General features: G+C 38.8%; 1 protein-coding gene across 5 annotated transcripts in view; it reads left to right on the top strand.

Moving 5' to 3' along the window:
- The window catches only part of CSNK1A1 (casein kinase 1 alpha 1), a gene marked incomplete at its 3' end in the record, with an annotated part of 35000 nt that extends 14139 nt beyond the window's left edge, over window positions 1-20861 (top strand). Inside the window, exons 4-11 of one of the 5 annotated variants that reach the window (XM_080554823.1) lie at window positions 1207-1305; window positions 3647-3730; window positions 7061-7200; window positions 10328-10406; window positions 11400-11474; window positions 12642-12748; window positions 13629-13777; window positions 19349-20861. In XM_080554823.1, coding sequence (XP_080410949.1) covers window positions 1207-1305; window positions 3647-3730; window positions 7061-7200; window positions 10328-10406; window positions 11400-11474; window positions 12642-12748; window positions 13629-13777; window positions 19349-19356 — 741 coding nt within the window. Of the gene's footprint in view, window positions 1-1206; window positions 1306-3646; window positions 3731-7060; window positions 7201-10327; window positions 10407-11399; window positions 11475-12641; window positions 12749-13628; window positions 13783-19348 lie in introns of those variants that run through there. The other 4 variants (XM_080554825.1, XM_080554826.1, XM_080554827.1 and 1 more) reach the window with 4 other exon arrangements.
- Between the last annotated feature and the right edge of the window lie 1194 nt (window positions 20862-22055).

Raw genomic sequence — 22055 nt, forward strand, 5'->3', positions numbered from 1 at the left:
GTTAATAAGACATCAGGAGTGCCTATCAGTTTAGTCAAAATATACCAATTGCTAGAAAAAGACTTTGTCATGATACCATGTATGGTATTTGAGATAGCCGCTTGCTATTTAGCATATAGCTCGATTGTACTGTCTTCAGTTACTTGAAGGCAGTAAGCGATTCATGAGTCAAATTTTCAGTGGTAGTTTAAATTTCATCTAACATTACGTAATTGATGTTAGTACCAAGTTGTCACTTGGCCAGATGCTCGTAGAATTGCAGGCTTATGGCCAGGGAAGCTCACAGCAGTTGTATGGAGACAAGGTCAGCTGTCCCTTTTCTCAGCCGCTTTAAGTGACCAGTATGCTTGCTCTAGAAGGAAGCATTTGCCTGCTTGCTTAGCTAGACTCAGGATGTTACAGCGGTTCTGGAGAATCTGGATAGTTCTTGTCTGGTATTCCTTTGTATGGTAAATGCTAATTAGTTGTCATCTGGGAGATGCAGCTGGAATGTAGGATGTCAGTGTATGAAACTGGCTTTTAGGCCATAGTACAGTAGAACAGCTGCTAAGGATACGATGTTTTAACAGTTCTACTCACTAAAGACGGCATGAAGTGTTTTAATAGATGAAAAGCTATACCATATAAACTTGTGTGCTGTGGTCGCACGTACAAGAAATAGCATGACCATATATGATGCTACAGTTGTATCAGAACTTGTTGTCTTTAGCAGCTGCCATTCTTGGATTGCAATAGTCTAGATAGGATAGTGTGGGCCACAATAAAGTTATTACTTGCTCTACGAAAAATACCTGGGAAAAAGTGATGCTTAAGTGAATAACTAGCTGAATAAATAACTGCGGTGGGGCATCATGTGGAGAGACGAGCTTTAAAATTCTCACGGTAGGTATAGAAAAACTTTGTTTGAACTCAAAAAAGTAAATTACTCTTTAATGGGACACTGTAGTTAGAAGATGAACTTGAATGTATGGGAAATAATTTGAGGTATTTAATCTTCAAGCTCCTGACAAAGATTATAGAATTTTAACATGTAAAAAAATAAATTTCTTTGAAGAGCATATAAAAGACTTTATTTTCATCAAACAAATTATAAACTTACGTTGCAGAGGAAGGTACGGCTAAAAAGTCATGCTTTAATTGAAGGTTTAAGCGAATTGTATTCTTACTGAATCTCACCTGTTCTTGTTGGTGTTTTGTTTTTTACAGATGATCAGTAGAATTGAATATGTGCACACAAAGAATTTTATACACAGAGACATTAAACCAGATAACTTCCTAATGGGTATTGGGCGTCACTGTAATAAGGTTAGTCGAATGCTGTGTTTAAAAGATCCAAAGAGAATGGCTGTTACTTGATTCAAGCTCCACAGCCTTGTTAAAATTCATTGCTGAAACTGATGTTTTGGATGCTAAACCATGATTCTTTGATGTGAGAACTTGGATTTGTGTCCTCTACTAAATACAGTGGCATACGCATGGGTTTCTGACCTGCCCTCTGAGATGGACTTGATTGCAAGATGGCTTCTAGGCTTGCAACAAGGTCATAAACTAACCCTAGAGAATGCTTTGTTACTTTTATCAATGATGGAGTTTTGTTATTGAGATGACTGTTGTAATAGCATTTTTTTCTCAATGATAAAGTCAAATCTATGGCTTTGGGGATGACTTCCTGGCATGAAAAGAAAGTACGGGATCTCCTGACCTACCAGTCTTCAGGGCATTAAATCTTACAGTGACAGACTGGTAAAGAGAACTCTTCAGCCACCAGAATTGTGGATAAGACTAATAGTCAACATGTAGATCAATTGTCTATAAATAAATGAATCTATGCCAATATGTGAATGGAAAACTTCAGAGTACCTGAATATGTTGTACAACAAAAAACTCAGTATGTGAACAAAAGGTGGGTGGAGGAGGGGTGGGCTGAAGTTCTTACACATTTGGGTGGGTAAACATAGTCAGAAGTGCATGTTTGCAGTTGGGGGGAAAAGTTTTCTATATAAGGTTTTATTTTTAGTCTTCAGTGAAATATGCTTAATCCTGCAATTTGTATGTCAAGCTCGGGCAGACAGGCAGCATTGGCAATGCATTAAGCATGCTACTTAATAGAAATTAACTTCAGAACAAATGTACATGATCAAGCTGTTTATTGGAAGCAAGATTCCCACTTATTTTCTATATATACCATGAGAGAACGTCTAATCTCTAGGCACTACTAGTGTTTAAAATGTTTACCTTTGTTTGCCTGTATGAATGCCAACTTCAGGGCCATGAACATTAGAAGGGGAAAACCTGATTAATATGTAAGGTAACAGCTCTTGTCTGAAGAGGTGCAGTGCACTGAATGTTTAGATACAACCATTGTTGGAAAAGCTTGTAAGTCTAATTGAAAGGTAGTCTTTTTGTAATCCTGTTGCTGTTAAACTTTGCTCATTCCCAAGTTTCATACTTTCACTCTGTAGAGCTCCTATTTTTCTCTGCTGTGTTGAGCAGTTAGGCTCCTTAATTTTCTGGCAAGACTTGAAGTAAAAATAAAGCTTTATTTTTTTCCTAGTTCTAGTTTCTGATTTCCAGTTCTTTTTTGGAGCATTTTTCTATGCTTTTGCACAGTCATGCTAGGTTGGCATTGCTGCCCTCTGTTTCATCTTGATGTGGATTAATAGCCTAGAAGGTGCTGCTGTGCTTATTTTAGTGGAAGAACACATTAGATTTGCATCAGCTGGAAAAAAAGCCTATAAAAATTATTTTTCTTCTTTTCCCATTAGTATATTAACTAGGGAGCCGTGCAGTGTTTTGGTGGCAAATACTTTCTGTGAGCATGGGCTTTGTTACTGATACAGGGGTTTAGAGATTAGAGATGCTTGACAGAAATGTGAATCAATAGGTTAACATGAGCAAAAGGAGAATTGGGTTGCTTCAGTTTGGAACTAGGTGTTTTATCTAGGGAACACTTGCCACCACACAGTATTTAATTTTCTAAAGGTGTAGTTTTTTTAAAAAGATGACTGTACACAATTTAAGGAAAATATCAGCCACAAATACTAGAATAGCATGGTAATCTTGTTCCAGTAGCTTCCTGTCAGTTATATTAAAAAACAAACTTTTTTCAAATTTTAATTTGGTGATTGGGAGATACTTGGCTCCCACTTTAAAAGATGAATTTTCAGCTCTGCTAGAAATAAGCCCTGCATGCTTATGAAAGTAAACTTTAAGGTGACTAAATGCCTTCTACCTCTTCCTTACTGAAGATTTACTTTTTCTAAATGTATTTTGGGGGAAGGGCAGTTTGTGGAACCAAAGGATGCTTTTGTAAGCAAAACCTCAATTTCCTTTTTTAATAGAGCCAAATGTCACCATTGTTATCCCTGGTAAGGCAGTGCCATTTTGGAGCGGCTCGCAGTTGAAATTTACCTTGCTACATCTTTCAAATTTTCTCCTTGCAAAAAAAAATAAGTAAAAAAAATAAAATAAAATAAAATAAAAACATACATAGCTTTTGGAAAACTACAGTGCTTGGTGGAAGAAGGATGGCATTTGGCTACCCTTGTTCTTTCTCGAATGCCTCGGTGTTGCCTGTCTGCGCCGGCCATTGTTGCAATGTAAGCAATACTGTTTGATGCACTGCCACCCTCTATTGTTTGTTCAGTGTTTAGAATCTCCAGTGGGGAAGAGGAAAAGAAGCATGACTGTTAGTACTTCTCAGGACCCATCTTTCTCAGGATTAAACCAGGTCTGAACTGTCTCCTATTCCAACCTCAACCCCAAATTCATGTGCTTTTTTTGTTTGGTTTTGTTTTGGGTTTTTTTGGTTCTGTTTTTTTTTTTTCTGGAGAATGTAGACCTCGCAAAAGCACCTCTTATGTTGGCATTATTCAGACATACTTGGCAAACATGTAACATTACTAAGATGTTTCCCTGTGGCGCTTGTTTAAATTGTGAAATTATTTCTAAACTTGGTTTTAAGAAGGGCTAAATGTACGTGCTTGATTTCAGATGCAGAAGCAGGTTTTATTTTCGTCCTTTAAAATGGAAAGGCGAGCTCTTGGATGTGTTGAAGAATAGACGTGCCGCCCAAATGAAATAGCAGGGCTTCTGTGCACAGCTGTCTGCTTGCCTTCCTGTAGGGTTCCCGCAGTGTCTTTGAATGCCCATGGAGCAGTTCTGCTGTCACATCAACCAGACTTTCCCGTGTAGTTTTTGTTCAAAATCTTTTCCAATGTGTGACGAGACTCTCATTTTCATCTATTGTTCTTATAAAATCAAACTACTCCAATAAGCTTGGAGAATTATGAGCCTATCTAGTGCTAAATGTAGTGCTCCTGACTCTTCAAAAGATGAATTGGAAAGAAATGAAGACATATGCCTATTTCTAGCAGGACAACTGGAAATTGCTGAACATGAATCATAGCTGAGGAGTTTTGCCATACCATCAGCCTGTAGCTTTCCACAATAAGTCTTCAAGTATTAAATCTTAGACAGCTAGCTGCTGTATGCAGGCTGACAGATTTCTGTTGTATGCTTCAGAAACTTGCTTATCAGTTGAGGCAGAGACTTTGATCTACTTCTCTAGTTGCTCTTGGCAAAAATCTTGCCCTACTTCTCCAGTTTCCTGCTGATCATGCAACAAACAGAATTAAGGTGGTATGAGGTTATCTGTGGAAATACTTCTGTTTGGTGGCTGACATTGGTATGTTCTGTACTCATCCAAATCAGGCTATAATCTTCCACCATCTCTTTGAGGTGGACTTACTCATGTGCCTTCTGCCCATCCAGAATGGAAAATACAGAATGAGCTGAAGCTGGTGAATGGAGTAAACTTCCCCAGAGAAGTCAGTTCTGTCAAACAATAAATATCCAATAACTTCACTAGTGTAAAGCAGGACTATGTTTATGAATTAACTCTATTTTTGGTTTTTGTCTTTTTTTAAAGAGGACCACCCATACATCTTGAAGAATACAGAATTATCTTTTTCAGATTTAATGTTTAGAGCTTGTAGCAGCAGTGGAAGAGCCAGAACATCACTTAGTATTTACTTATCTAGCTCCTGAAGAAAGTAATCTGACAAGTCTGTGCTAAACAAAGAACTAGACACCAGCTATTTGTGTATTAGGGGCGTAGTTTCAATGTTCACTATATTGAATCATGATCTGTGAGTTTGTCCCTTCGTAACATTAATGGCAAGATCCAGAAGATTACAGAAAAGAAAGAATGAAGGCTTTTAATTGTTAAATTTTAACTAGGTGTGCAGTAAAAATGTTGTGTTTGTAGCATTTAGTTTCCCTCCCTCTCGAGGCACAGTGTTTTACTAAAACTAATTGACAAAGACCTTGTGAAAGAAGTTATTGCAAACTGTACATCAGAGATTGTCATCAGATCATGGACCTTTAATCAGAAAATAGAGGATTGTGTTTGAGGTCAAGCTTTGCAGGAAAGTTGCATTTGCAGTACAGTAATCACATATAAGCTTTATACTGTCTGCTTTAGGAGTTTAATATCAAAATTGCTAAACTCAATTCCTGGTAGCTTGAGGACATTTCCGTGCTCACTAAGCAAGTAACTACCTCTAGTGGTAGCTGTAGTGGGTGCAACAAAAAGACCACTGCCACCTTTCCCAAACTGTTGTCTGAAATGTAGTTTAAAAACCTGTTTTACCTCCTCTTGCTCAAAGCATTCTGGGCTTTCAGGGTGATTTTCAGTAGGAAAGTGTGTAGAAAGCAAATGTGCAAAAACTTTGTTGCATGTAAGTCACCGCACAACTTCAGCTTAAGGATTTCTGCTCTAACATCAGCTGTATAAAGAGGGTTTTAGGGTTTTAACTTTGTTCTTTTTGCTTGTATAGACTACTATAGTTAGAAATTCTTCAACCAGAATTATAAAATCTACTGTGCAATTCAGAAACTCTTTCATTGTCTTGCATTCCTCCATGTCAAGTGTCGTGTTATAATTCACAGCAATTCCAGTGTACTGGAGTGACCCTGCTTCGTTCTTGAATGCAAATATACCTGCATATCCGTCTCAATGCTTCTTTGCATTTAAAGCTGTATCTTCTGGTCTGGAATCACCTTTAAGGTGATGCTGAGTAGGTTTTTACTGAGAACTTCTCGATCCTTATCTCATCTTCCATTATCTCCCCTCCCCAGTTACTTTTGCAGTATTCATTAATTTGTAGGGGTTGTAGTCCCTGATCCTGTAGCATTAATCCAGCCTTGGAAACAGCTCAGCCAGATAAGTAGATCGAAGACTGATTGCTAGAATTTGAAATGTTCCTTACGTACTTCTGCCTCAGCTGTTTTTTTGCCTAGTCCTGAAATTTTGTCGCAAGAAGGTACTGTCTGTATTAACATTTGTAGATAGGCTGGCTGTTAGCACACTAACTGGCACGCACTCGGTTGTTGCTAGATACCAAATCATTGAGCAAGCTTCATTATTAGAAACCTAAATTGGATTCCTTGTACTAGGCTCTTCCTGGCTGTATTAATATCGTCAGCAAAGGTTTCATGCGGCTGTGGTCATCTTCTGGTAGTCTTAAGAAGAGCATGTGATTGAAAGCAAGATGTCTTGTTTGCTTATGGAGGTTTTGGTCTTATGCTCTGCAAAATGGCCAGTGTTCTTTGATACATGGAGAAGAATACAGGATGTGCATCACTTGTGTTAAGCTGCTAAGCTGCCATTAACTATCTGTATGTGTATACTGCTCTAGTGCGAGTGGGTTTTTGTGAAGTGTACGCTTGCAGAATTAGTTTTTTCCCAAATTGTGCGCTGTAGTTACTGAGCTAATGTGATACAAACTGCAGTAGTAACCTAAGACAGAACTAAGCTACAGATGCTGAGTAGCACAATCTAATCTGTTCCACTGGACTGAAAAAAGGCTTGAACTAATTCACTGTAAGTTTTTGAACTTACTAGTTAAAACTAGTTGTGACTCTGCACTGTTACTTTGCTTCCTCTGAACTGTAGGCTGTTAGGTTGTGTGGATGTGTTAAACTGTAGCTAATGCCTAGTGAAAGTGGTTGGGGGTTCCTTGTATACAAATATAATGTGTTTTTATTTTTCTTTAAGTTATTCCTTATTGACTTTGGTTTGGCCAAAAAGTACCGGGACAACAGGACAAGGCAACACATACCATACAGAGAAGACAAAAATCTCACTGGCACAGCTCGATATGCCAGTATCAACGCACATCTTGGCATTGAGCAGAGGTGAGTTCAAGGGGATTACCGTTGTGCTCTTTGAGGCTGCAAGATGATCTTATTTGTAAGCTTCTGAGATTTCTAAACTAATTTTCTATGAGTAAGTGTATATATCTCTCTGCAAGTGCTTTTCCATTTGGCTGCTTATGCAAGGATAGGAAAAGAAGACCAAAGCACCTAACTTGCTTCTTGGAGAGATGCTGTCTTGCAAGCAAGAGGTAGATGTTCTGTGTACTTCCTTTTTTTAGGACAAGATACACTGTTATGTGGCTCTGTCAGAGGACCTTCACAGATACAATTTTGCCTTTTTCTGATTGTGTTGGTACCTGTTAATGCCAGTGTTGACTGGCTTGAGATGCAATTCCGTGGCCAGAAAGGGTATTCTAAAGCTGGTGTTCTGTGACTTCCCTTCAAGTTATCAAATTATTGTTAATCCTCTTGCTTGCAAGTGAGACTTTGTGATCCCACGACTGCTTCACTCATGTTGTTTTGGTTTCTGCTGTAACAGTAGTTGCAGCACTGCATATATCTGTGTACACGTCTATATATATTTGACTTCTGCTTAATCAAAAAACATGTTTTTAGTGTCCAGATCAAAAGAATATTGTTACAGTATCCTAGCAGTACTCTGTTGGAGAATAGCACTTCAGGTTCTTTAGAATTTAATGTTAGGCCCTTGTGAGTGATGAAATGATGGCTCAAATCTGTTCCTTGTTTGAGTGCCCGGATAATATATTGTGTAAGTATAATACTCCAGCTTTGCTGTATGATGCTGAGGTCTCTTAGACATAGCCAAAATTCCCTGAATGTCTATGCCTATAACTTTGAATTTAATCAAGATGGCAATGACAGAATTACTAGTGGCCAATGTTGACAGAACATGCAACTTGGGGCTTTAAGTTGTTCCACGTTTCCTCTTTGCTTTAACTTCTTAAGGTTCCTTAAGAATATTTTGTCTGTCAGTAACATTATTTAAGCTTGACACGTGGATCCAGTAGGGTAAATGACAGGTGGTGTAACTTCCAATGTAAATACATTTTGCAGAATTTAAGCTTTTCTTTTAAGGGAATAGCCATGCTAGCCCTTGCAGTGAAGGGAGGGAGCTGCAAAGGATTACTGCTGTTGAATTCGATGTAGTTTGATATATGCTAAAAGTTATTAAACTGTCTATGTCAAGACAACTGTGAAATAAACAATATATTCCTGTAATCGAGAGGAACCAGGCCTGAAACTTATGGCAGAATGTTTCAGCTGTTAGTGCTATAGTTGAACTGTTACACAACATGTTTTCCTATATTTAATGACAGCTATTCCTAAGGGGCTGTTGGCATTGTTCTCCATTTCTTGGTTCAGTAATGGGGAGTATCATCCCGTTTTCAAAGTCCTGAAAATCATTTTTATCAGCACACATTCAAATGTAATATATCCATTAAAGATTGCAAAACCAAAAATTTCCTACAAAAAAAAAATCATGAAATTAACAAATGAACTAGATGGGGGATGGAAGCTATTAATCCCTTGTCTGTTCACGAATCTACCACTGTCTTTTCAGAAAACTTAATTTTATGCCATGGCCCCATACTGGTTCACTGGGTTCTGTTGACAATTAAAACGCACAATTCTAATAGAATCAGCAGGCTTTGCAGGCAGGAGTTTGTGGTCTTCATATCATTTTTCATCCCTCTGCCAACGGCTGTGGTTTCGTGTTACTGCTGAGATGACCCGAGAGCTAGCTGCTGGTAAGGGGCGCGAACCAGTCTCATCCTTGAACCCTGGCCCCAGCTAGTGATTTTTCTTGTTCTTGCAATGTGGTGCCTCGGCAAGCCGAGCTGATTCTCTTCTGGGGTAACTCCCTGCAGTGGTTCCCCAAGAAGTCATCTAGAACAAGTGTGGGCTGACAGGCAGGCTTGGGGGGTATGGCTGGTGGTTACGCTGGCTTGGCCATAACGTGAAGCTGCACCTATAGCTTCTTTCCTGTGGTGCCAAGATCCAGAGGTAGGTCTGTCTTGGTTCTTAGAGGTTGTTCTCACTTTAAGGGAGCTGTTTTGCCCTTATCCATATGTATAAGCCTGTTAGCACTCCCACTTTCTCAGCCTCTTACTCCCTTGTGAGGGTAGTAGGTGTATAGTCTTTCCTGCCACCATTTAAAGGCTTTTCTTGTAGATCTGCCTGAGTGGCAAAGCAGCAGCTATACCTGTCAACTTCTCTTGATAAGGGAGCTGGGAGGAGAGAAATAAAGTTTTTGCTAGTTTTTTTTCTCATTTTAAATAGATGTCAGCTGCAGAGAGACAGTCACAGGAAAAATCTGACTCTACTACAGCTGGGAAGAGGCAAGTTTGCCAAGAGGAAAAAAATCACAGCACATTTTTTCCACTTCAGTGAGCCATGCTAGCCTGCCTTAGTAATCATGAAAGCTGTGTGGCAAAGTATGATGGTATTCATGTGCCTGAAGCATGGATCTGGGGCATATGCAGTAAAAAATTGGAAAAAAATTGGAAGCTTTTTTTCCTGACAAGTTAATGTGCAAATTCTCAGTGAAGGAGAGTTAACTTTGGAGTTCTCCAGCTGCTTTGAAACAGACTTCCTGTGGGGAGAATGCCAAGAGGCACCTCTCTGATGCGTGCACCTTTCTGAATATGACTTGTCTTGTAAAAATCGTACAGGCAATTCTGTGTTTTTTTAACAGAAGTGAGAAAAGGAAGGAGTTATGCCTTTGTGAATACACTGCTGTTTTGGGCCTAGATGTTCATTATTGGTCCCAGACTGATGCAAGGTTCAGGGGAAAAGAAAAAAAGATTAGATCAAAGATTATGATCTTCCTGAAAAAGTTAGGACTAATATCATGCATCTCTCTTGCAATGGTTCCTTGGTTCCTACAGGTAAAACTTCAGTTACTACCAAGCTACTTAATTAAATGGGGAAACCCATTTATTTTTTTCCTTTATTTTCCAAAGTTTTTGTTTACCCCAAGTATTCTACTGCAGCTACAGATAAAAAAAATACACAATGCCTACTAACTATCCCTTGATTCTTTGCGTATTTTTTGTTCGTTTTAGTTTTACAATGATTTCGTACTTTATTTCAAGTAGTAAGATGCTGAAATTTGTAATTCGGGGTATTCTTTCCTTTTCTACAGTCGCCGGGATGACATGGAGTCTCTAGGCTATGTATTGATGTACTTTAACAGAACCAGTCTGCCTTGGCAAGGATTAAAGGTAGGTAATGTTGCTTTTTTTTTCTCCCTACCCTCCCTGTTTTTTTTAATGTTTGGGAACCGTACTTCTGCCTCCTTGTCTGGGATGGGTTGCTATATATAATGTTTAGCTTCAGCTTTTCCCAAGACACGATATTTATAGAATATAGAAAAAAGGTTCTGTCTGCTTCTTGTACAGCAGGCAAAATGTGTATTGTTTGACTCCTAAAATTTATTCTAAACAATAGCTTATCGTCAGCTTTGCAAATTATTGTCCTGTCCAAGGCTGAGACCCTCTTTGGGAAGTGGAGAAGAACATTTTTAGTGGCTATCTGAATTGCTGCAGAGAGCATGGAAATCTCTTTTCTACCAGGTTAAGCTTTAATGGTATCTTCAGTCTAGTTTATGGCAAAACTGAATGATTGTTAGCTGAAACATACTTGTTTCGACTATTATTATGTATGGAATCCAACTGTAAGCATGGCAGGTATTTCTTTTTTCTGTTATAGAGACTTCAGTGACTTGTTTCCATGTATTAATTGTTCTTCTTCCTCTGTGTGAACGTCGTGTAACTCAAATAGTGCTGCAGCTGCAGATGTTAGATTTCCAAAGGCAAGCAGCTTGTGGAACACTAGAACGCTTTAGCAGCAAATTACTGTAATGGCTGTGTACTGAAGCACATAGGCAGAACTTGAATGGGTTACTAAATGGGAATTAATACAACTTTGGCAAGTAGATAGGCAAGTCTGGTCTGTTTAATGGACAAAAGCAGCAGCTAGAACTACACGAGCTACGCCACGTGAGGGAAGCATCAGACTGCAACAAATGGTATTAAACTGTGTCTAAATCTTAATACCAGATTGACCTTCATTCTCTTTGCAGTAAGTGTGTGGGACTTGGAGATTTCATGTGAAATACTTAGGGTTGACCAAAGGATTTTTCTTTTTTTTGCTGCTGTCCTTGTTAATCCAGTGTTGCACAATATCTCTTATATTGTGACCTACATGTTCCACAGGCTGCAACAAAGAAGCAAAAGTATGAAAAGATTAGTGAAAAGAAAATGTCCACTCCTGTTGAGGTTTTGTGTAAGGTAAGAGTTTCCAAATGATGCCATGCTGTGAAATGGAAATTCTTTTCTTTCTTGTTTTTAAAACTAGAGCCAGTGTATTAGTCTCACATGGCATTTGCTGCTGAATAATGCTCTGTCAGTCAATGGATGCCTTGTGTTTGGCCACCCAACAAGACTATGAATGTGTGTAATAGGGCAGGCATTCGCCGCTGTTCCTTGATATAGCTCATGCCACCATACTTCGAGTTGTTGGTGACCATCAGCTGTGCTTTCCAGCTCTCTGGAGAGACTTATGCAGTTCTTAAACATTAACAGTGAATATTCAATATGTGCCGCCTTGAGTAAATAAAACAGGTAGAGCTGTATAGGTTGCTTTTACCTGGTGGTGGTTCTTAAGAGGATAACCTGGACAATCTTTATCTCAAATGCAGCCTGTAGTTAAATTGGATGTCAGTTACAGTTAGAGCCACGTCGCAGAACAGTGGTTTTCCAATGCTGTCTTTTAAGGTCTTAAGGTTTCTCTTGGGCTGTACAGCCGTGAGCTCGTTAACAAAGGTCCTTGAGAACACAGATAGTTTTGCACTTTAAATAGCAGCACCAAGGATGGTACTTTCCAGTTACGCACACTTATACACCCTTAGTGTGACATTTTCCAAACTGCTGAATTGTTACACATGGGTTTTCTTGTAGTATACCATTATGCTGCTTTCAGTTACCTACTTGAATGTAGGCTTTAGCACGTTCTTTAAAATCTTCACGATTTAAGTCTTCACAACTAGTCGTAACTGTCCTCTAGTATGTTCAAGTAGATTATCAAGGAAATAAGAGTGAGATATTTTCAGAGACAGTTTCTCATTTCAGAGGTCTAATTAATAAGAACTAGGTTTAATTAGAATTAAATTGCTTTAAATGTTATATATTGGCAGCTTTGGTTGCTGAGGATTTGATTGCAGACAATGCATCAGGTTACAGTTCAGGGGAAAGAATACATACCTGGTAACTGGCTGATCAAATCAGCTTTCTAAAATACCAGGTAAGGGAACAACTAGAGGCAAGGTGAATTTAGAGATGTGAATCTTCAGTTAGTTTTCTTTTTCCATTGTAGGTAGAGCTTTTTGCATTCTGTAGGATTGTAAGGAGCTTTTCACTGCAAGTCACGGCTTGATTAATGACACTGTTGATTTACAGGGATTCCCTGCAGAATTTGCCATGTATCTGAACTACTGTCGTGGCCTGCGCTTTGAAGAGGCACCAGATTACATGTATCTGAGGCAATTATTCCGTATACTTTTCAGGTCAGTCTCAAAGTGGAGAAGTACAGAAACTCGCCCATGCTTTACCAGTTGATAACTACTCTGTGGAACTTGCACTGTAGAAAGCTGCTCCGTGTGTGTGTGGTGTACGGAGTTCTGTGACTCCTTCGATTTTAGAGTTTAAAAAGGGATTATAAATGGCTTTTTAAAAGACCTGGAACGATACTGTGCAACGTTATGTACGAAGGAAAACATTCTCCTGTTTGAGTTGTATGATCTGACTACTAATGCTAGAGAGTTGAGCCCATGCTTCAAATTCTGTTGCAAGTGGATTATGAAACTGACCCCTTGGTAGAAGAATTTGAAGTTTTTCACATTTGCTGATGGGTGATGAGAATAGCAGTAGTGTCCCAGAGGTGGATTTTGGTGGAGCGGAATTATGATGTTTCCTTGAGTTTGTTAGAGAAACCAGAACATAAACCCAACCTTGCAGAGCGAATAGTGCCTGTGAAATGAGGAGCTGGTACTGGTCTTTCAAGAATATCCAAGTTTCTAGAATCTAAAGAAATTTCTATTTGATAAATTTGGGATTTACAACACTGCAGTTCTCCTCAGAACTGTGTACATTAAAGAAGGTTGAGAATCCCAGTGCAGAGAAAGCAATAAGCTGGGTTGTGAGGAAGTGCTGTTTCTACAAATGTGGGATATTGCATAAACAGTGAAGAAAACAGTTTGATGGTATTTGGGCTTGCTTCAAGAATCCCTTTAAGTTAGTAATACTTAATGTTCGTATATCATTCATAATCTCCAAAGCAGCTTACAAAAAAATACTAATCTCTGGTTCTGGGTTTTCAGCAAAGATTCTGTCTAAGCAGTAAAGTGGCTATGATGTGATACAGTAAAGTATTTCGCTCTTTTCTAGGACCTTGAACCACCAATATGACTACACATTCGACTGGACAATGTTAAAGCAGAAAGCAGCACAGCAGGCAGCCTCTTCCAGTGGGCAGGGGCAGCAGGCCCAAACCCCCACAGGCAAGCAAACTGACAAATCCAAGAGTAACATGAAAGGTTAGTAGCCAAGAACCAAGTGACGTTACAGGAAAAAAAATTACACTAATTTGGACAATGTTGGCAATTTAAGTGTTAGATCAAGGAGGTGGTTTAAAAAGTATATTTGGCTGCTAATTAAAAAAAAAAAAAAGACGTCCTTGGAGAATTTGACTACTAACTTTATACCAAAATGTCCTTGTTCTTCATATCATTTCTTCTGGGGATGTTGGGTCATTTTAACCACTGCATCTTTTGCTCCTGCATTAACCACTTTCCAAAAACAAGAAACTGACTTGGTGTTGGGAATGTGACATTTTTATTTATTTTTATTTATATATATACATATATTATATATATTTATATATATATAAATATATAATACAATCCAAAATCCTAGACCTAACACTTCTTAAGGGATAATTCTCATCAACTAGGCAAGGATCTAGAGACTTTGGGTTCTACTCTGTTCCAGCTGTTGTAGTGCTGTGGGTTTGCTTCTGTTCTGTATGCCTCAAACATTGGAAACAGAAAATTGTGAATGATCTGGCTTTCTCTGGTGGGTTTGTATTGAGACATTTAGTCCACAGCTAAAGGAAAGGACCATTGGGCTCAAAATGTCTTGCATAAATTGAGGAGTAACCTTAAACTAATGTGGTCTGCCAAGTCACAATTTTCTGAAGTATATAGATGGTTTGTGGTGGGTCTTAAGGTTTCTTAACTATTTTTAATGTTTCTAGGTTATGGCTTCAAGGGGAAATGTTGTGAAATATTAAAGATGCAGTTGTATAAAAACTGAAAACTGAGCTCTGAAGAGGCACTTAATTTTTTATGCATTCTGTAGGCGTTTAAATTTTTTTTCAAGTACATCTGCCAGTGTTAGCCTAGTAAGCCCCTGGAATAAAACAGTGCTACAGCTATTACAGCTAGTCCTCGCATAAAACTGATTCTTCACGATGAGGTATGGATAAAACTGAAGCCAGAGGGGTTGCTCAAGTGAGTAACAGAGAAACTAGGTTTGAATTAATGTACTGAGGTATTGTTACTGCTGGCTACTCTTCAGAACATTCTTGTCTTTACTCCAGTTTTAGTAATTATTAAATTATTATTTAGTAGTTATTAAGCTAACATGGCAGAGTTAAAGAAGTGCAGAAGTCTTTATGGAAAGTTTATCAAAATGTTGTTTTTTGTGTGTTGTTGTAGCTTTTAAACCATACCAGATGTCTTTAGTCAGAAGAGCTATCCATAGGTATAACTCTTGTTCTCTGTTTTTCTGGATGAAATAAAATACCTGCTGGTCTTCCCAAGGCTCAATCTGAATGTTCCTTGAAGGGAAAAAAAAAAAAAAAAGAAAAAAATCCACAGGGGTATCATTAAATGTCAGATTCCTTAATACAGAGAGTCCAGCTTGGTTTGCTGGAGTCAAGGGTTTTTACAACACTGAAGGCTGTGAACCAGTTCCCTTGTTTGAAACCGTGGTTCACAGTAGACTCAGCTATAAAGCAACAGGAGTGGACGGTTTCATGAAATAGGAAGCTCTGATTGGAGTTCAGAACCCACTGCTGAAGCCAGTCCTACATCAGGGTGTGGAAAGGTTGGTTGTTAAAGCAGGAAGGAGTGATTTAAGCAAAAATGCAGATGGTCAGAGACCTCAATTTTCTGCCTCCACTTTTCAATGAAGATTTAGTGGCAGAATGCAAAGCTACAGCTGACTGACAAGCATGAGTAACAGTCTGTATTGTGATTGAACCCTATAGACCATTTCTGTTTCTTGATGGACCTTTCCCATCACACTGGTAACGAGGTCCGTGAAGACATTTGTTTTTCTAGTAGAGTTTCATTGGCTCTTGGAGTAACAGCCTCTCAGTGGAATGACTCCATCATCTTCTCTCTTATTGTGAAGAAAAGGTTCGTGAGCCTCGGATTGATCAAGCTGTAATATCAGCAAAGCATTAAAGTAGTGCTTGGGAAACATCTGAAGACTTCCAATCTTCTTACAATGGTTAGCCTCAATCTCTTCTTCAAAGTAAAGATTTCAAATGTCTATAAAAATTCTACATGCCTTTTTTGAGGAATCTTGCCTGTTACTGAAGAACTGAAACAGCTAAGCTCAAGCAGAAGGTTATGTGATTCTCGCGTTGCTGTCACTTTGAGGATTAATGAAATATGTGGTTATTTTTTATAAGTTAAATTCTCGTGTAGCTGCTGTAGCAAAGCCTATCCTATCCTGCTGTCCGGAAGTGGCTTAAAGGGCTCCACCATATCAAATTATACCCACTTGGTAACCATATCCAGGTTAACAAGAGTACTGAATAGCAATTTACGGGTGCATTTATTGAGTAAAATATTACAGAATAAAGTGCAAGTACTACTGAAGATGTGCATCTTGGTGAAAACTTAACCATCTTTCAAATCGTGTTCAGATGCTTACATGACATAGGTTTGACAGTGTGTTCATCTGTAGATGTTCCTGTCTCTTGTAACTCAGTTCCACATGAAATCATTTCACTGAGTTTTTCTTGCAGGTTAATCAGGCTGAATATTCTGTTTGGTTCCAGGGTAGGCCTGCCAATGCCCTTTTTTCCCCGTTCCTTTCCCTCTCTTCTGGAAACCTGTGGCTGTTTCTTTTGTAACAGCAAGATCATCTGGTTTTGAACTTGGGAGAGGTGAACTGAACAGATCGAGCTTCCCTGCTGATGCTGGGAAGTTGAGCTCAATCTTTTGACAGCGCAGTAGTTGTTCAGGTGTGATTTGTAACAATGGTTACAGTCAGCTTCCCTCAGACATAACTAACTGTTTCAGTCAATCTCCAGAAAAAAATCTATCATTCCATTTGAGAGACGCTTTCAATTCACTTCAGTGCAGAGTTCTTTAGCCCATCAGCAGTCCCATTATCATTCACTGGATGCCTTTGGTCATGGCAGTATTTCTCAGAATAGACTATTCATCTCTTCTGGAGATTTAGCCAATTGACAGCTAAACACTTCGCTGCTTGTTTCTGCAGCTAGCTACTTCATAGGGAAAAGGTTGGAACCCCTTTCAAGTAGAGGAGTTCCTTGAAGTATGACAGTACAGTTATTCTTGTTCCTTTGATCGAATCTGTGGCTATAGCAACATTAAAACAATTTGAGCATCCCTCGTGTACCATTGGGGTGATGGGAGTTTGGGGAACACCTTGGATGGACGAGGAGTGATGCACGTGCAGATTTGAGCTGGCCCTGTATATGGTAAAGGCTTGCTACAGAGACAGATGCCTGCATAAGCTCTCCAACATACTCTTCATACTGGCGGAGTCATGTATGCTACATGACTGCTCAGTCATGTCATTTACCAGCTGTTGTTGGTCTGCATTTGTGAACACGTCTACGTAGTCTTGATAGGAGTTGTGAGGGGCATTGTGGGTTGAATCCAGCTCCCTATTGCTCTTTAAATAGTTGACAATTCTGTTGCCCATAATACCTTGAATTTGAGGGGTTTAATTTGAAGCAACTTGCCTTGGGTTGACTGCATTGTCTACCAAGTTCTGGGTAAAACAGCTTGGGAAGAGCAGAGAAGAGCCATCACCATCAGAGTGAACAGTGGATGCTCTTGACAGCTGTATGTGCACCACAAGGCTGTTCAGCCGTTTGGGCTGGATTTTGAAATGTTTTCTTTCCGAGAGTTGACCATGAAGAATTATTTAACAGGTAATCCGATACATGAGGACAACAAACTGCTTCTTTCTCATTTTTGATTCAAAGAAAGGTGATCCCTGCTGTTTGAAGGAACTAACAGTGAATATTTGTAATTGGGAATCTCTAATTCTCTCTTGTGTCTGAGAGATTTATTTTGAGAAGGCAAGCAGTGTGCTCTGGTTCTGATAATATCATTACTTTAGCCCATGCAAATCTGATTTCTTGAAGTACTTGAAATGTATCTGAGTTGAATAAAAGCATCATCCAGTTGACTGATACCTATGTAAGTAGTTTAGATGCTTGTCTAACTGGAGAAGCCCCGCCAAAGATAGTCATATTGCATTGATTTTTTTCGTATATCAGTTACCAAATGGGAGTCTGGAGCATTGCACTCTACCCTTCAAAAGGGACTTAGCTTTCCAGACTTCTGCGTAGTAAAGACTGTTAGCCCAGAACAAATAGCAGTGTGTCATTTGTTAACATATCCTTTGTCCTCTGGTTTGAGATCCCATTTTCATTTGAAATGCTTGGGCCTCTAAAGCAATGAGTTGATCTGTTTGCTCCAACACAGGGAGCATACCTTCATTCTTAATTTTGGCTGCTTTGATGGAGAAAGTGCTTCAAGTGATGAATCAGCTTTCACTGATGAACACATTAAATGGAAAAACAGTGTAACTTTCAGTTGTGTGCATCCAGTAAGGGTTATGCGCAACTTTATCCCAGTGGAACTAAGGGATAACTGGGGCTTCTGTGAGAATTTACATGTGAGTAGGAATGACTGTTTCAATTCCAGCACAGGATTTTTATTTTTTTATTTTTAAGAATTCCTAGTGTTTCCTAGCTGTTTTTCTGGGTGCTATCCGGATATATCTTTGAATGAATATCAGGCTACTTTTAAGACTTGGTTGCGTAGGCTTCTCTCTGGATGACAGCACAAGCTATAGCTGAGGTCAGCTTTGTAGTTTACTCTGAAGATATTTCTGTTGCAAAATCCAGAGCTATTGCTCAAATAAATTCATACACTCACAGAATACCCTGTTGTTTGAAGGGCATCCAGAATAGAAACTTGCTTGGCGAAGTAGTTTCTGGTTTATGTTCCTGTTAACTCTTTATAGCACAGTGCTGCTACCTGAGTCACCAGAAATGAGTATATCAGCAGTCTCAAGAAGAGAAGACTAGCTTAGCTTGCAGTAACTGGTTCTTTGAGGTCTGTATGTGTGTTCTTTTTACTCTCTGCTTTCCACGATACATTAAACTTGTCATTTGGAGTTCTGAACTCTAGCCCAGTTGTTTTTGACATCCAACTTCTGGGTCAGATGGGTTGTTTCCCTTGTCCTTGGAAGGACAGAAGGTATGCTGGGTTCCTAGTCACTGTTAGAGGTTCTCACTTCTGTTCTGGTTGCCCAGAGCATTGTACATCTGAGCATGTAGTAAACACCAGTTACTGTAAGGTAAGTTACTTGTTTTCTTTTTCTTCTGTCTGTGTGACATTACTGTACTCTCTGAAGAGCACCAGTGCAATCAGATGAGTTTGACATTCAAGGATAGGAACATGAGATGTTGAGACAAGTAGAAAACAATCCTATGAAATTACATCCTGCTTCCTAGTGGCAATAACACATTTGCTTTCAAATTGTTGGTCTAAATTCGTGTTTGAGGAATGTGGCATCCAGCTGATGTCTAAGCCTTTTTATTTTTTTCCAGTGCAGTACTAGATGAAAGTGAGAGCTGTGCATTTTTGCTAAAGTGTGATGGCAAATACTGGTTAGCTTTGGGAAAGGGCATGAGGAACTCTGCAATTCTGACGTTCAGCAGCATTTTCCCCCTTGACCATAACTGATGTTTAATTCTCCTGCCCTGAAGGCTGTTTATCATTTTCATCCAGTATCAGTAAGTTGCCCTTGTGTTTATCTTGCAGGTTTCTGAGCATGGAGAGGATGGGACAAAGCAGAGCAGATCGGAGCAGGACTTGTCACTCCCCAAATCCTAGAAATTTTAGTTCATACATACACTTGCCAGTGGCTGTGGGCAACCATTTACTTGGTGTAAAGAACTTAATATCAGTATAAACTGGCTCTGGGCAGCGTCAATGATGCTGCACTTTGAGTTGTAGCAGCTGTAATTGTGAATATTACTGAGATAGTGAAACATGGTGTCCAGTTTTCTATTGCATTTTTTTCAAGTGGAAAAGTTAACTAATGGTTGACACACAAGTGGAGAAAATTGTGCATATGCCAACTTTTATTACCTTTTTACTTTGAACTACACTGCTTATGAGATCTCATTGTTTTGGAAGAATGGCATGAACAGTCTTCGGCAACAGTTGTGATAATTGTAAATGCTCACAATTGTGCACTCTTTTCTGGTTATTCCTCCCTGGGTTTTGAAAGTTGTACACTTTAAACATTCTTAAAATTGTTGGCTTCTATGTGCAACATATCGAGCCAGCTGACATGGTAGTAACCAAAGATTCCAGTTTTTAAGCGTATGAAAGACTCTGCCTGCTTACCTGTGCTAGAAATAACACATCTAAAGTGAAGACTTAAGAGAAACTTAGCGACTACTAGATAATCTTTAGGACTCTGCATTAACTCTATAATGTTCTTGGTATAAAAGGAAAAACAGCATATTTGTCACAAAATTTAGTTAACATCTTACAACTGAACCTGTATGTAAGTTGCTTAGATAAATGTAATCACTGTAAACATCTATATGATCTGGGATTTTGTTTTTATTTTGAAGCGGGAGCTTTTTTTTGTTTACAAGTTCATTAAAAACTAAAAACTGTTTCTGTAAGGATTTTTTTTTAAATTTGCCTTGTTAATTCAGTTTAAGAAATCTGCATTACCCTGTTTTTTAAACCAGGTTTCAAGGCCATTTGTTAAGCAAAAGAAGTCATGTTTCTTTCTAAATCATTTTAGATTTAGTGTTGTAACTCTTCCTCACTTTGTTTTTAAATAAATTTTGTATTTTTTCCTTGAGGGGGAAGGGGCAGTCTTGCATTTTTATAACTTGTTGTTTGAGACCCAGCCCTCTATACTAAGATTGGATTTTTTTTAAATAAAGTAAAATGGCATCTTTTGCAGACCCGGTATTGGCAGCGTAGCAAGTGCTGCCATGTTATGCATTGGCTGGACTGACTTGTGATTGCTAGTTTTGAGAAAAAATTGGATGGAGTATTTGGATGGTTTTAAACCAAGGCATTTTCTTTCAAGTTCTTGTGAAGTGGATATGACCAGATTTACTCTTGTTCTTGGGGACAGCCTCACGCCATGCAGAGTTCACATTGGTTACTGCCCCAGGCTGTCTTCCTTCTCACTCCTATTCTAGCCCAGCTGAAAGACAGAAATACTTTTATTGCTGGTAATTCTTTAACAGTGTAATTTATTCCTTTATAGCATGTCAGAATAAATTAAAAAAATGTCTGAAAATGCTGCCAGATGCCTATTGTGTAAATGTTGTTTGTATGTTAGCTTTTTAGACAGTTTCCATGCATGTAACAGCGTTCCTGGTCACAGTTCATATTTTTACTGTTTGAAAAGATCTTTCATTTTGAAACCTGTTTCTTCAAGGTAATAATTACACTGTGCACTCTGTCATCTTAGAGTGGTAATCTGGATCAAGGCTGCACACTTGTGCAGTCACTATGCATACTGCCTGTACAGGAAGGATCTGCTCTGAGATGATGATAAACTGCAGCTGGAGAGCTTTGTGTGCTAACTAACAATTGGATAGATAAACTGGGAATACAGGGAGGCAAAAAGTCTGCCAGGCTTCAGAGAGATTTGTGCATATTTGGAAACTTGTCTGATGTTTAAGAGCATTCTTTCTGTTACCTGGAAGATGAAAGAAATGTAGCTCATTCTTCTGGATAAGTTTGTTTTTTTAAGGCTCATCCAAATAAGGATGCCTTATGAGCCATGCCTCAGATGAAGACTGGTGTGTTTCTAAACTGGTATCTAGAATACTATGCTAAGTCCTTATGTGTGATTTTTGCTGTCTAGGCAATGCATCTGACAGCATGCATCGGCGTAAGAGGAAGAAGCATCAATGAAATGCCTCCTTGGCAGCTGTTTTCAGAGTGGCTGCTTGGAATTGTTTAGTACCACTTCTCTTGCTTTGACATTAGATACTCTAAAAATTAGAGGAAATCATTTGGTTTCAGGAGAAGAAATTGTTTCCTCTGTTCATTAAACTTACTCAAAATTTCTAGGAGGGTTATCAAAGTTTAAAAACAAAACTGCCCTTGAATAAGCAATGTAGGCAAAAACAGCCTGTAATGCTTGGCATGTCAAAATGCATTGGTTTGTAGTTCTTGCTACTGCAAGCCTTGTCATACAGAAGAGCGTGGAGTCCAGTTAGTCTTTAAAACTTCGTATGTTAAGGGTTTACTTCTACACAGAAGCGTGAGCTGAAACTGTCAGCTGTGTTGTGCTTCGTTGCAAAATACCAGCCTTTGCCAGACATGCTGACCAAGATGGCAACCTTTCTCAAAGAGATGCTGTGATGATATTGAACACTCATTTGCTGTATGATCTATTTGGTTTGTAACAAAGATTTAAAACTGAAGCATTAAAAACTATGTGGATCTTGACTTTTTGGTTGCAGCTTTGCAAAGGTCTTGT

The sequence above is a fragment of the Anser brachyrhynchus genome (assembly GCF_964034855.1).
Source record: "Anser brachyrhynchus genome assembly, chromosome: 14".
Taxonomy (NCBI): domain Eukaryota; kingdom Metazoa; phylum Chordata; class Aves; order Anseriformes; family Anatidae; genus Anser; species Anser brachyrhynchus.